The following is a 14,861-nucleotide window of genomic DNA, read 5'->3' on the forward strand; positions in this document are numbered from 1 at the left end:
CTTTCACCATACTTATTCAACCTGTATGCTGAGCAAATAATACGAGAAGCTGGGTTCTATGAAGAAAAACGTGGCATCAGGATTGGAGGAAGACTCATTACTAACATGTGATATGCAGATGATACAACCTTGCTTGCTGAAAGTGAAGAGGACTTAAAATACTGATGAAGATCAAAGACCACAACCTTACGTATGGCTTGCATCTCAATGTAAAGAAAACAAAAATCACCACCACTGGGCCAATAACAACATTCTAATCAACGGAGAAAAGACTGAAGTTGTCAAGGACTTCATTCTCCTTGGATCAACTATCAACACTCAAGAAGCAGTAATGCAGAAATCAAACGACGTATTATTGCATTAGGCAAATCTGCTATACAAGACCTTTTTAAAGTGTTGAAGCGCAAAGATGTCAGGTTGAAGACCCAAGCCGTGGTATTTTCAATAACCTCATATGCATGTGACAGCTGGACATTAAATAAGGAAGACCGTAGAAGAATTGATGCTTTTGAGTTATGGTGCTGGAGGAGAATACTGAAAGTGTCATGGGCTGCCAACAGAACCAACAGATCTTTGTTGGAAGAAGTACAGCCAGAGTACTCCTTGGAGGCCAGGGTGGCCAAACGTCATCTTCGGACATATTGTCAGGAGGGACCAGTCACTGTAGAAGGGTATTATGTTTGGTAAGGTAGAGGTGCAGAGAAAAAGAGGAAGACCCCCAGAGAGATGGGATTGGCAAAGTGGCTGCACCAATATGTTCAAGTGTGGCAACAATTGTGAGGTTGGCCCAGGACTGGGTTGTGCATAGGATAACAATAACAAACATTACTTAAGCATACATTTACTTTCACTGCCTATTTTAGCCATCTACATTGTTTTATTTTTGAAAACAAGTAGTACTGATGGTTTTCTTTTCCTTATATATTATCAGCACTTTATACACTCAAAATATGACTTATAGGAACAATAATGGCTAACCTCACTGTTTTATATGCCAGGGACTGCTCTAAGCATTTTATATATATACAGCTGTTGCTGTTGTTGTGCAGTGTCGTTGTGTGTTTCTACTCATAGCAACATTGCATAGGGTTTCCCAGAAGCAGCTGGTGAGCTTGAACTGCTCAGTTTGCAGTTCAAGCGACTTTGTAGTCTAGCGCATTAACCCTCGGTGCCACACCAGGACTCCCTGTATATACATTAGTTCACTTTATTTAAAAACACAACCCTGTGTCAAGTTACTTATTACTATTATCTCACTTAACAGATGAGAAAACTGAGGAAAAGAGAGGATAAGTAACTTGTCCAAAGTAACAGTACTAGGATGTAAAAAAGGTAGAATTCACACCCAGGCAATTTGATTGCAAATAAAAAGTTCATGCATACAACCTTCACACTATTTATTAATATTGTAACTATTCCTTCTACTAATCTGTGGTAAGCGATGGGAGTTTTTCTTTCGATTTGTTACTTTTTTCCTTAAATAACATATAGTTTACATTTTCCTTTCTAGATTTTCCTACTCTTTCTAAGTGTTTTTGAAGACTTATTGCCAAATGAATTTGGACGAGGATTACCTATTAGGGTGCCAAATTTATTATTAAGTGGCAAGGGTCTAAAATAATTTTCTAAATGGTTCAATTACTATAAATCAGTTCCTAATCAATCCTCCCTTTCTCTCTCTTCTAGTGCATTAACTTAGTGTGAAATTCAGTTGTTTCATGGTTCAGAAACATGACCTTTGGAATCAGGGAGAAAGTTCAAGTCCTGACTCTCATTTAACAGCCCTTGTGTCCTTGAGCAAGTTATTTAATCATTCTAAGCCTCATTTTTATGTGGTAATAAAACCTTCAGATTTAAGTAACAGTAAAGTACACTGGAGGAGCTCTGGTTGAGCAGTGTTTAACGTGCTTGGCTGCTAACCCAAAAGACAGTGATTTAAACCCACCAGTCACTCTGCAAACAAAAGATGCAGTAGTCTGTTGCTGTAAACATTTACAGACTTGCAAACCCCATGGGCAGTTCTACTCTATTCTACAGGCTGGCTGAGTTGGTATCAATTTGTCAACAATGGGTTTTTAATGGGTATGTACACTGCAAAGTTTTTGGTAGAACTTACCCAACTACTAAAATGAAGACTTATTTATCCATTATTTTGTTTCATTCAAATATTATCCTATTTTTGTACAAGTCATAAGCTTTATGACTACAGGTTTGCTTTGTATTTTGCTAACCAACTATACTGCAGCCTCATTAATCCTTATTCAAAATTGTAGCGTAGTGGTTACGAATTGGGCTGCGAACCGCAAGGTCAGCAGTTCAAAACTACCAGCTGTTCCGCGGGAGAAAGACGAGGCTTTCTGCTCCCGTAAAGATTTACAGCCTCGGAAACCCTGTACAGGGTCGCTATGAGTAGGAATCGACTCCACAGCACATAACAACAACAACATTCTTTCAGATAAATTCTGAAGTTCCTTAAAAATTCTCTTTCAATTTTACTTGCCATTCAAACTATTACAGAGAATTAGTATCACTGTAATGCTCAATTTTGAGTATTCTAAGAAGATAAAGTTTTATCTTTTCCCAAGGCCCCACTGCGCTTCTAATATTTCAAAATTTACAAAACAAATTAATATATATCCTATTCACAGTCATTGATCATATATAGACCTTGGTTTATACCTTGCTCTATTTGGTACAATTTAAATATTTAGAGAATATTTTACTTTTATAATGCTTAGTGATTTACCTCTATTGGTGTTGTTTCAGGAATTTCTCTAAGAATAATAATACAACGTTTATGACTTGGCCTCACTTTCTCACCCTTCTCATCAACTTGAACCATGGGGGAAGCTGAAATGTAAAATAGAAATAATTTCATGTAAATTTGACAACTAGAGATACAAATAATTCTATCTAAAAACTACCCATTTCAATTTCCAACTGTGACTAAATAGCAGACATTTTTTAATTCCTAAAGAAATTAAGTTGTTGAATCAAAGGCTACAGCTACCTTAAAAAGCCTAAAAATATTCGTTTTAAGATTTATATGCAAAGAACACTGCTAAATATTATCCATCGAACAAATATTCACAGAACCTATTGGAACTTGGCACTGTGTTGGGGTTGCAAAGAAGCAATTTATCTGCAAACAATAACCAAATTATTCATTTTCCGGATAACAAATGGTTGTATTCACATTCATTAAAACATTCCAAAGTACTAACAGACCTTAACCTAGGAACGATACACCAATTTTATGTTGTCCTTTATTTTAACATTATTTACTCCTATATAAACCCAAAAGTCATTTTAGTACCATATGTTACATATTTTTATATATAAATATAAAAAACTCAGAAGTGTCTCTCTCTCTCTCACACACACGCAAGAGAATGAGTCAAAAATAATGTGCACGCTGGCTGTAGAATTTATTTTAATCACCTTTTAGACATAATCTCCTTGATTTTCTATTCAATACACCTTGTCTATCTGTCAACAGCATTCATATTCCTTATTTTAAAATGTTTTAAGCTGAGATGTATGCCACAAATGCACTGCACTGACTGCTGTGTTCACTTTATCACAGGGGAGTCTTTGTCCTCGAAGGGTTGCTTTCTGGAGACTAAAGAGGTGGAAGTCTGATGGAGCAAGATCAGAATTATGGGGAAGATGCTTTAACACCTCAAAATTAAGTTTTTTGCAGAGTGTAAACAGTGTGTGGATGTGCGTTATCATGCAAGATCAAAGCATCCTTGGATAGCAGTCCTCAGGTTTAATCCTAAATTTAAGCTTTAGCTCTTCAGTGAGCTTCTCACTATAATGAGAACTGTTGATTGCTGAACCTTTTTCCTGATGGTGTACCATTTATTGGTCTTTGGGGGTCCCAGAAAACTGTATCAATTTTCCAGCTGATGGTTAACTTAAACTTTTTCTTGACCAGTGATTGAAGTGATTGCTATGCCATTTACTCTCAGGCACGTAGTGATGAATTCATGTCTCACCACAAGTAAGGATTTTGTTTGCAGACGTCCAGACAGTTCTGTTTGTGCTCTTCTGTGAGTTATTTCAGTACATGTTTTTATTGTGAATTGAGTGGTAGTTTACATAGTAAGAACACTGTTTCACTGCAATGATTACATTCTCCTCCATGCATCATCATTCAACATTATTTGCTTCTATTCCGTTTTTTCTTTTTTGACGGTATGTGCACAAAACACTTAAGAATGTATAATCATTTAAACAACCAAAAGGCACATTTTTGCAAGCACACAGCCTTTCTCTTGCCACGAGTCTTGAGTCTTCAGCTGCTCTACCTGTGTCATCTCTGGTATCACTGTTTCTCTGGATTGGATCCCATATTCTGCTAGTGCTCTTCTCCACTGATGGTCCTAGGGTCCTCTGTTCCTGGACTGTAAGATTAACTTGTTGTGTTGTGAAGTGTCGTCGAGTCGGTTCCAACCCACAGCGACTTGTATAGTAGGGTTTTCAAGGAGCAGCTGGTGAGCTTGAACTGCCGACCTTGCCTTTCACACAGCTTTGCAATCTGGCGCATTAACCCACAGCACCACACCAGGACTACCCTCCTTTTTGTTTTACAAAGCTTCTACTTTTACAGCCGTTGCACAAACTTTTTGAAACCCCAAATCTGTGGTAGATTATTTCATAATCAGCAGAGGCCTGGCTGATTTGAGAATGATCTGCCACATATTCCACTGTCACTCGTCTAGTCAACAGTATCATTTCAAATGTACGCTAAATGTCATCAGTGACTGCATGTGGGTGTGGACGGGCATTTTCATATAACAGAGTGCAGATAATTGTTACCTACCTCTGTGTGTATTTAAATCCAGAAGTCACAAAACAGAACCACATAGCCCTGGTGGTGTGGTGGGTTAAGCATTGGGCTGCTAACCAGAAGGTTAGCGGTTTAAACCCTCCAGCTACTCCCATAAAGATTTTAGTCTCAGAAGCCTAAGTAGCAATTCTACTTTGTCATTGCTATGGGTCAGAACCGACTTGATGATGATGCGTTTTTTTGTTTTGTCTTCAGAAAGGTAATTATTATAAAACCTATCTCCCTGCACAAATAAGGAGAGATAATAAAAAGCAGCAGTCGGGTGAAAGGCTTGGGAGCAAGTGCTGAGTTCCAAAGAAAGGAGATGGAGGATTTGGCCAGTTTCTATGATGATTTTCTGTACTAACCAATTAGAGGTATTATAAATGTCTTTAGCCCTCTTAGAAATTCTCTAACCATATACAGACAGATTATTGGAATTGTTATATTCAACTTTTGAACATTTACAGTAACTTCTGTTAAATGCTGTTGTTTCCAACTCATAGAGACCGCGTATAGGATTTCTGAGGAGTGGCTGGTAGGTTTGAACTACTAATCTTGTGGTTAGTAGTCCATTGCTAGCCTTTAACACCACACCAGGACTCCCTGTATTTAACCTACAGCCGCACACCCAGAATCCATTTTCAGTAATATATTTCATATAAAAGTGAAGTAGTAAACAAAATCCACATAAGAATGGTTACACCATGTATGTATCACCCATAAGACCCAAACACCACTAAATATTTTTAGAACTGCAATTTAAATCTTCAAAACTGTATTTGTCACACTGCAACCCATTAGTAAGTAATGAAATCATTTTAGAATCAAAGAAATAAGTTCATTATAAGCACTTATTATTAATATTGTGAATTAACATTTTAGTTGTGCGTAAATACACAGCAATTGGGCTATGATGTAAACTCTTACTTGGTTCAAAAAGTTTGAAATCGATTGCTTCAGCGTGAGTAAAAATGACACATATGTCATATGGTTTTCTAACTGACCAGAAAACTGATATTTAATTGTTTATATTTACTAAGTGGGAATTAGACCGACCCAACAACCAAGGTATAGCATTGATATGTTTAACTGTATGTTATCTGCACCAGTTACTACAAATGAAAATTAAACAGAACAGGAAAAAATAGTGTTAAAAACAATTTCTCGAATGATCAGAAATTAATGTTTAACTTTTTAAAACTTGAAATAGATAAAAAGTATGATTTACATACATCTTAATACTTCAAGAATTAGATCAGTGTCTGTAGTCAGTTTTTTTATTTCTTCCATGTTGGCAACTGTCCATATCGGGATGAATTGATCACTGTCCATTTGAGATATCAAGTAAAGATCCTTTGACAGATTTTCTCTAAAAGAAATAAACAGAAGGTGGTAACAGTCCTGTTAGACAAGCAATACTTGGAAAACAAAATTATGTTATCAGAAACAACACTGTGAACCATGAAATGTTCAGTTAAAAGAATACCAACATAACATGAGACAAGATAGATATATTTTAAAAACATTCTGAAAATTTCTGATATCCCCAACACATCTGGATAAATAATTTTGGACAAAGGATCTTGTAGAGCTATAAATATACCAAAAAGTTATAATGTATGTTACAAAGCATATACTGTTGTCGTTATTTTGTTATGTGCCATCAAGCTGGTTCAGATTCATAGCAACATGGCATAAGGTTTCCAAAGAGGGATGGTGGGTTTGAACTGCCAATCTTATGGTTAGCAGTGCAGTGCTCATCCTACAGTGCCATACCAGGACTATAGCTGCATTTTAGTTTGGGTGATTTGGATGAGAAACTAACTGGACCTGAGGTGAGACTATTTAATGTATAAAGAAATGACGATGGTGACTATAAAAGTCAGGTTTCTAGCTTGAGAAATTGGTTTACAAGTAAATAATACCACTATAAATAATAAATAATACCACTCACCAAAAACGTCATATATTTATATCCAAATTCAAACTTCTATATTGATGACTAAACTCTGTACCCTGGGTGGTAGTAAACTGCTAAAATTAAAGACTGGAGGCATCTTAGAGGAAAGATCTAGCTTTCAAACCTTTCTACTTCTGAAAAATCAGCCATTAAAAATCCTATGAAGCTCAGTTCTGACATTTATGAGAAAGCTTCAGCAAGGTTCGTGAAAAAAAATAAACAATGACCTTTCTAAAATCCTTTCCTATGGTCTTGACAGCAATTGGTAGGTAGGCAGGGTAAGCTGTTGTGTTCTTATTAAACAGAACTGTCTAGTCAGTTCTGACTCATAGTGCCCCTGTGGTTAGTATTTCAGTGCTACATACAGCGCTATACCAGGACTACAAATGTATCTCAATAATTTTTATCCGTACATTAGACATCTTAATTATTTGCTTAAAAAGTATTTTTTTAATAGAAGGCACTGATAATAAAAGCTCTATACCCATCCAACAATCTTACTAAAAACATAACTATGATGGAAAGTTGAGTCAATTATTAAAAACAATAATTAAGAGACAATCAATTTGAGAACCCTAAACCTGAATATAATGAAAATATCCAATAGAAAATTAAACATTTCTCTACTGATTTTTTTTTTTTTTTAAAGTTTTTATTGTAAATTGAGTGAAAGTTTACAGGGCAGATCATCAGTTTTACATTCAACAAATCATATACTTTGTTTCATTACAATGATTGTAATCCCCTCCCTGTACCATCTACTGATATTTTTTTGACATTCAATTGGAGGCTACACTTTTAGATAGATTATGATGGGGGTTTAAAGGGAAATGATAATCATCATTTTTTACATAGAGTCCTGGTGTGGCACTGTGGGATAATGCACTGGACTGCAAGGTCAGTTTGAACAAGGTCAGTGGTCAAATTCACCAGCTGTTCCTTGTAACCCTATACTGAGAATTGACTTGATGGCACTTAAGTACACCAATTCTTATACATCTGCTGACCCAACAATTCAAAAGAGAAAGATGAATAAAAACTTATTATGTACCGTGAAAAACAGAATTCTAATTGCTTCTTCAGACATTCTTTTAGGTCTTCTGAGGAAATTGCTGAATTGCTTTCTCCTAACAGTAAAAAACAAGAGGAAAAAAGTTAATACCAAGTTACCATAAATGTTGACTCTTACATATTGCTGTATTCCGCATACTAAAAAAGCACTTGTCTACTATGTTGTAGAACACTGCCATAAACATATGACTATTACAATCTCTTGTTCCTTTAATGAAAACTCAAAGAACAAAAGTAACAGTAATTTAAATTTGAAGATTGGAACTATTTAAACCAAGAAGGTTTCATTCATAGATATATATCCCTATTACTGGTAGCAAATCTGTTTATCACTAAATTTCCCTCATAATACCCTTTCTCTTCAGTCTTGGATTCTCCCATACACTCCACCTTCCTAAACGTGTTTAAATGCACTCAAACATTCAAAGGACCAGATCAACTATGTAAATCTTCTAAACTCTTAGAATTTAACATAGAACATGAGCCTTTATCAAGGCTGAAGCCTAGAAAAGCATCACTCTTCAATGAATCACACAAAATATTACAGGCTAACAGCATAAAATCTGTTTTCTTTTTAAAAAGTATTAATGACAATATAAGCTAAAGTTCTTTTAAATACACAGAAACCGGATGTATGCAATGCTAAATAAAATACGTGCACGATTTTACCATTAACTTGTCTTATTACTCAAGAACAAAGTGATATTAAATTTGCTTCATTAAAAATAAGAAACACTATTTCTATGCATATACATTCTAATACAAAACATTCTAATACAAAATGTTTTAATCAAAATGCTAGCTAAATGAGCAATCAATTCATTTAACCTTTCAATAGCATCAACTGAGAGTAAACAGTAAAATACTGCCATATTGCTTAAATCAACTCTATTCAATGTAGCCAGTAGTTAGGTATGACAACAGGTAGAAAATAGAATGTACCACCTTAAATTATATGGAAATACAATCTTCTTTTACTGCAGAAAACAGGCCCTTGGTTTTGCTGTAGGATAAGCACTGGACTGCTAACTACAAGGCCAGCAATTCAGTTTCACCAGTCATTCCAAGGGAGAAACAATGCTATCTATTCCCGTATAGATTTACAGTCTCAGAAACCCTATATAGGGTTGCTTTCACTGTGAGTCAGAATTGACTTGGTAACAGTGGAATTCTAGTTCAGAAAAATTTTTACAATCAGGTGTTCTTGGAAATCTAGCCAAAACTTTGATAACAAATAATGAAATTGAGGACAAAGGATAATTTATAAACCTTGATGGAAGCTACTTATATAGATACAAATTACTACTATGCTTATTTTTCAGAGATCCTTTAGAAACTAGGTGAAAATAAAGTGTCTTACATTGCATCCATTTTCAGTGAAACCAAGTGACTTCTAACCCATACTGATACTTTTCACAAGCTGTAGTATAGTAGAAACAATGTTTTTAACAGTCTTTTCCTCAAAATTAATACTTGGAATTTCACATTTTAAATGCATTTCTTTCTAAGGAAAAGTAACAGGAAAATTGGTAAAATCTCTATTGTTCCCACTAACAGACTGAGAACAAAGACCCTGATAGGCTGTAATTTAGGTTTCCCTTAATCCTGTGACATCCCCACTTCGCATATGCTCGTGTGCGTGCATGCACGCACGTGCGGTGGGCACACACACAATTATTCTTTAATCTTATACTTTCCTTTAATAGGCTCCTTAAAGTAAATGTTGTTCTTAAATGACATATTTCATGTTTGGGTATTTGAAAATAGTATTTATAGCAACCATCCTTCATTAATATGTTTCTTTTTAAATAAGAAAACCAACTGAGTAATACCATAAGTACTGTACCTAAAAGAACTTAGTATTCTGGATCAATACAATGACAAAGAGACTGAGGGAGTAAGGGAGACCAGCATACTGAATTTTCATTTTACCAGTAAAGCTATAAAGTTTACCAGAAATGTCATATATTTGATAATTAAGATCCTCTGGTCCCAAAATCATTCCATCAGTTGGTTCTTCAATGCCTGCAGTATTTCTTGTGGTTTCACAAGATGAAGAATACATTACTTCATATTCCTTACACATATCATCTGAAGGTTCTAAATTACCTGTATTGAAAGAAAACATAAGGAATAAATAGAAGTTCTTTAAATTTTATGTTCAGAAACTCTGGGCAAGAATTCTACCAGTTAAGAAAATGTCTGCATGGTTTTAAGAGTTATCCCAAGGATAAGTTTTGACCATCATAGAGAAGCTAACGTTTATATAGCACTATGTATCAGAATGCTTCATATACATTATTCATTTAATTTCACAAAATCCTATGATGTGGGTATTATTATGATTTCTGCTTCATAGATGACAAAACAAGCACAAAGAAGTTAAGTCATTTGCCTTAGGTCAAACAGTGAATAAAAAGCAGAGTCTGATGGTAGATTAAAACACATTAAGAAAGATAATATGGGTTTGATGCTAGAAACCCTCACACATACAGCCACTATATGAAATCATAGGCAATCCATTAATGTTAGATATAAATGATAAATGTATACTAACTACATATAAACAAACATTCATAATTATATTTAATAATCAAAAGATGTATTATTCCAAAGTATATATTGGCTTGACCATTTATCTAAACCATGATTTGTTCTGATGAAATATTTAGGACTTACCCTCAGAGTGAGACCCAGATGTAGTTGCTGTTTCATGCCAAGAGCTATCCATTCCATGAGTTACTGGATTGGCATCAGCACTTCCAGAAGGAATTTCTTGCCATACTTTGGCATTAGGATTTAAACCAGTTCCTTTAGCTGTTACCTGCTAAATAATCAAAGTAGATCCTTGGAATTACATGTGTAAATTTAAAGAAAGAAAATAAAAACATTAAAAGTACAAACTTGGACTTCTGGAAAGACGGTAAACTAGACAGACACACTACATGGACCTCTACAACAAAGATACAAGATACAGATGAAAATCCTGGAACCTGGAATTTCAGAGTAAAGGTTAGAGACATGCACTGAGTGCTTCCTGGGAAGAGAAGCTGAGCAGGGATGGTGAGACTAGGAGACTGGTGAACAGCTGACCAGACACAATGTGGCCATCTTGGACTTTTGTAACTCCCACTCACACCCACCCCCAGCACAGACCCTGCTCTCTGGAAGTTTGGAAGCATATGTTTGGGAGCCATGGCAGTGTAGGGCTAGAGCTAGCTGTGCTGCTTTAGTGCCTGGTTTCAGATGGTGAGGCTCCAGAACTGGAGAAACTAAAGGACCACCAGATCAGAACTGGTCTAGTGGAAACCCTCATGGCCCACTACTATACCCACAGCTGCCCAGTGGTCCTAAAAGACACTGAAATTAGCTCCATCTAGATTGAGTGCCCTGAACACAGATTAACACCCAGGCCTATGGGATCTCCATCTAGGAACAGAAACTCTACTGGCACATCTCTCTCACAACCCACCTTGTAAACGCCTTGGCTAGCAGCAGGAATCCCCTACCTAGTTTTCTCCTCTCTGGGTCCAACAGCTGCACAGTTTTTGCCTTTCATTGTTTAATTGTCTTTGTTTATTCTATTTTGTCTTCTCTTTCCATTCCCTTGAATTTTATTGTATCTCTACCACTTTTGTTTTTTCTGTTTCACATTTCTTAGAATTACTTTCTACTATCTTTTTTCATCTTCCTTTTCTGTGGCTTTTTAAAATGACTCAATTTTTGTCTTTTATTTTTCTCTCCATTTTGCAGTCCCTCTTTTCTTATCCTTTTTTCTGCTTGCTGCCTACTTTTCTTTCTTTCTCTTTTCATTTTTAGTTTTTTATCTACTCTAGTTTTATTTGTGTATTTGTGTGATGTTATCTCTTCTTTCCCAATAGACAGGAGATAGCAACCGTACCCATATAAGTCCAGCCACAACCATACCCTCTGTAGCTCCACCCAATGTGCAAAGGCCAATACCAGTTCCCTACAACACCACCTGCTCAATGACAGACAACAGCCAAACCTACCCCAAATTGAGGTACACAAATGACAAACAGTTTGCATGCTTCCATTCTCTAACAATATCCACAGGAGACAACTGGTGAGAGTATAAGAACACACCAACATACAATCAATTAAATATAACCCAAAATGCCATAGAGCCAACAGACAATTTTAGCTCACATGAAGAAACAGGAGAGAATGTATCAAAATGACCAAGATACAGAGCCAGAAAAACATTTCTGAGGAAGAAAAGGTAACAGAACTAACTGAAAAATAATTCAACAGAATAATATTTAGGAACCTTCAAAGGATTGTCAGAAATATCGAGGAAACCAAGAACACAAAAGCTATAGAATAATTCAGCAAACACTATTAGAAAAACAGACAAAATAAATGAAAAGGTTTGAAACAATACAAAACCTGCAATTAGAAATCCAAAAGAGTAATACCAAGATTTCAAAAGTGGACAATATATTGAAAGGGCAAGGAAGTAGAAGGAAGCCTAAATTAGTGAGCTTGAAGATAAATCTCTCAGTACTAGTATGCTAGAAGAACAAACAGAGGAAAAATTTTAAATCCAAGAAAGTCTAAGAGTTACGTGGGAAAACATTCCAAAAGAAAACCATCAAGACATACAGTCAAACTTTTAAAAACCAAAGACAAGGAAAGAATCCTGAGAGTAGCTCGAGAAAACAAAGTTATCAACAATGGAGAAACAGTAAGACTAAGCACTGATTTCTCAGCAGAAACCATGCAAGCAAAAAGGTAATAAGGAGATATACACAAAACTCTGAAAGGAAAAAAACTGCCAACCAAGATCAGATAGCCAGCAAAGTTGTTTCTAAATTTCAACAATGAAATGAGTATATTTCCAAATAAGCAGAAATTAAGGAATTCATAATAACTAGACCAATTTTACAAAAAAATACTAAAGGCACCTGAGATCAATATACACGACAACACCACCCAGAATTCAATCCACATATAGAGTTAAGTAAAACAAACCTACAAGACTAAAACAGGGAACCAGAGATACCAATTTATAATGAAGTCAACTACAAAGCAAAAATTCTACACGATGTTGACGAACAAGATGCATCTGCAAAACACCTCACAATATGGATGAACCTGGAGGACATTATGCTGAATGAAGTTAGTCAATCACAAATGGGCAAGTATTTTATGAGACCAAGGCTGTAAAAAGTTTAGAAATGGTTTTCTTAATAAAAGAAACAATCTATAATAGTTACAGGAGTCCTGATATGGCATGGTAGGATGAGTACAAGACTAATAGGTTGGTGTGAAATACAAGGCTGGCAGTCCAAACCCACCAGCTGCTCCTCAGAAACTCTAGTATTGTTAAGTGCCATTGAGTCAGAATCGACTCGATGGCACTTAACAATGATAACATGTTGGTTATAGTGGGGGGGGGATAAAATTATTTACAGGTTAGCGGGTAGACACATGTTAACATGGGTAACAAGGCAGGCAATATACAACAGGGAAAGATACAGGTAATGGGAGATATAGGGAGGAATGTATCGGCTGAAGAGATAAATAACTAATATTACCTGATGGCACAAGAAGGGGATTGCAATTGTAATGAAGCAAAGTGTATGATTTATTGAATGTAAAACAGATGATCTGTTCTGTAAACCTTCACTCAATTCACAGCAAAAAACATTTATTTAAGTACATACATATATAAAAAAAATTACTTTAAAATTAATTTTTTTTTTTCCGAAAAACTGAAATAACTACTGTATTAAGGACACCTGGAATAGAAAGTGATCCCTACCATTTTCCATTAAGAAGTTTAAAAAAAAAGTTTTTATTGTGAATTAGATAAGTTTACAAGGGAGAACTTCAGCTTTACATTCATCCTATCATTATTTCATTTCTTTGCAATGATTACAATCCCCTCCATGTACCATCAAACAACCAAATGGTATATACCCCGCAAGCCTGTCCCCTGCCACCAGCACACAGCCCCTCTTCCTCCCTGAATCCAGAGTCCCCAGACGCTCCTTCTCTCCAAGTAATCATCTCTGCCTCCATCTCTGGCATCAGTTTCTCTGGGTAGAGTCCCACACTCCGCTCTTCTCCCTTCCCAGACTGCAAAATCATCCACTTCCCTCCTTTTGTTACAAAACGTCTACCTTTACATTTTCAACCTTCACAGTCAGTCCTGATAGCAATTATTCACTATTGTGCCACAGGAGTCTTATGCCCATCTCCTTTCATCAGCCCTGTCCAGGCAGATTGGCAATCACAGTGGAGTTTCTACTAAAACTCCACTAAAGCACAACTTCATTGCTGTTTTCCCCCCACTTCCCCTTAATGGTGACCACTGTGGTCACCAGCAGACCACCCTCTGGACCTAAGTTCCCTCTTGAAAGCTTGTAAGCCAACCACTTCTTGCCTTTGTAGCCCCCACTTTTGGGTAGCCAATGTCTAAACTGCCCATCTCTGCCAACCCTGCGTATCGAGAGAGTGGTAATGATCCTCACTGTAAAGATTTGTTCCCTCTTTTGAGCTACCACATTCTTAAGTATAGGTCAAGTTCATCAAACTGTAGCAGATTACTCGTTTTTTTCCCCACCTTTCTTCTAATCAAGTTCAGATCATCCAGCCATCGAACCCAGGTAAAGTGGGTACTATCTCCAAGTATGGGTGTTCTTGTGTATCTCCCCGCACTTCGTATCAGCTGGATGCTTCATTTTCTGCTCTAGTCCTCTGTGGCCAAGCCACTGTCTCTAGGCCTAGGAGTCCCTGGGTCTTGCCGTACTCTACTGGCCATCCAGGTCTCCACCTGGATTCACAGGGGTCTATTGAATGTGGTTGGACTTAGCCTGCAACTTCACTGCTGTTTTTTACCCCCTCTTCCCCTTATTGGTGATCAATGTGGTCACCAGCCAGACCACCTACCTGCTCGTATATTCCCCTTGCGTCTCAGTCTTGGAAGGGAGTTTTCTCTGAGGGGCCCCAACCACTTGCCTTGAT

At 36.5% G+C, this 14,861-nt stretch overlaps 1 protein-coding gene across 2 annotated transcripts in view; it reads right to left on the minus strand.

Annotated features, from left to right (window-relative positions):
* The window catches only part of LARP4 (La ribonucleoprotein domain family, member 4), a 75,154-nt gene that overhangs the window by 36,424 nt on the left and 23,869 nt on the right, over positions 1-14,861 (minus strand). The window contains exons 2-6 of one of the 2 annotated variants that reach the window (XM_006870050.1): positions 10,548-10,692; positions 9,822-9,977; positions 7,849-7,924; positions 6,070-6,206; positions 2,747-2,850 (exon numbers count right to left, since the gene is read on the minus strand). In XM_006870050.1, the coding sequence (XP_006870112.1) occupies positions 2,747-2,850; positions 6,070-6,206; positions 7,849-7,924; positions 9,822-9,977; positions 10,548-10,692 (618 nt within the window). Of the gene's footprint in view, positions 1-2,746; positions 2,851-6,069; positions 6,207-7,848; positions 7,925-9,821; positions 9,978-10,547; positions 10,696-14,861 lie in introns of both variants that reach the window. The other variant, XM_006870049.1, reaches the window with a different exon arrangement.

This window comes from Chrysochloris asiatica, unplaced genomic scaffold (assembly GCF_000296735.1).
Source record: "Chrysochloris asiatica unplaced genomic scaffold, ChrAsi1.0 scaffold00138, whole genome shotgun sequence".
NCBI lineage: Eukaryota > Metazoa > Chordata > Mammalia > Afrosoricida > Chrysochloridae > Chrysochloris > Chrysochloris asiatica.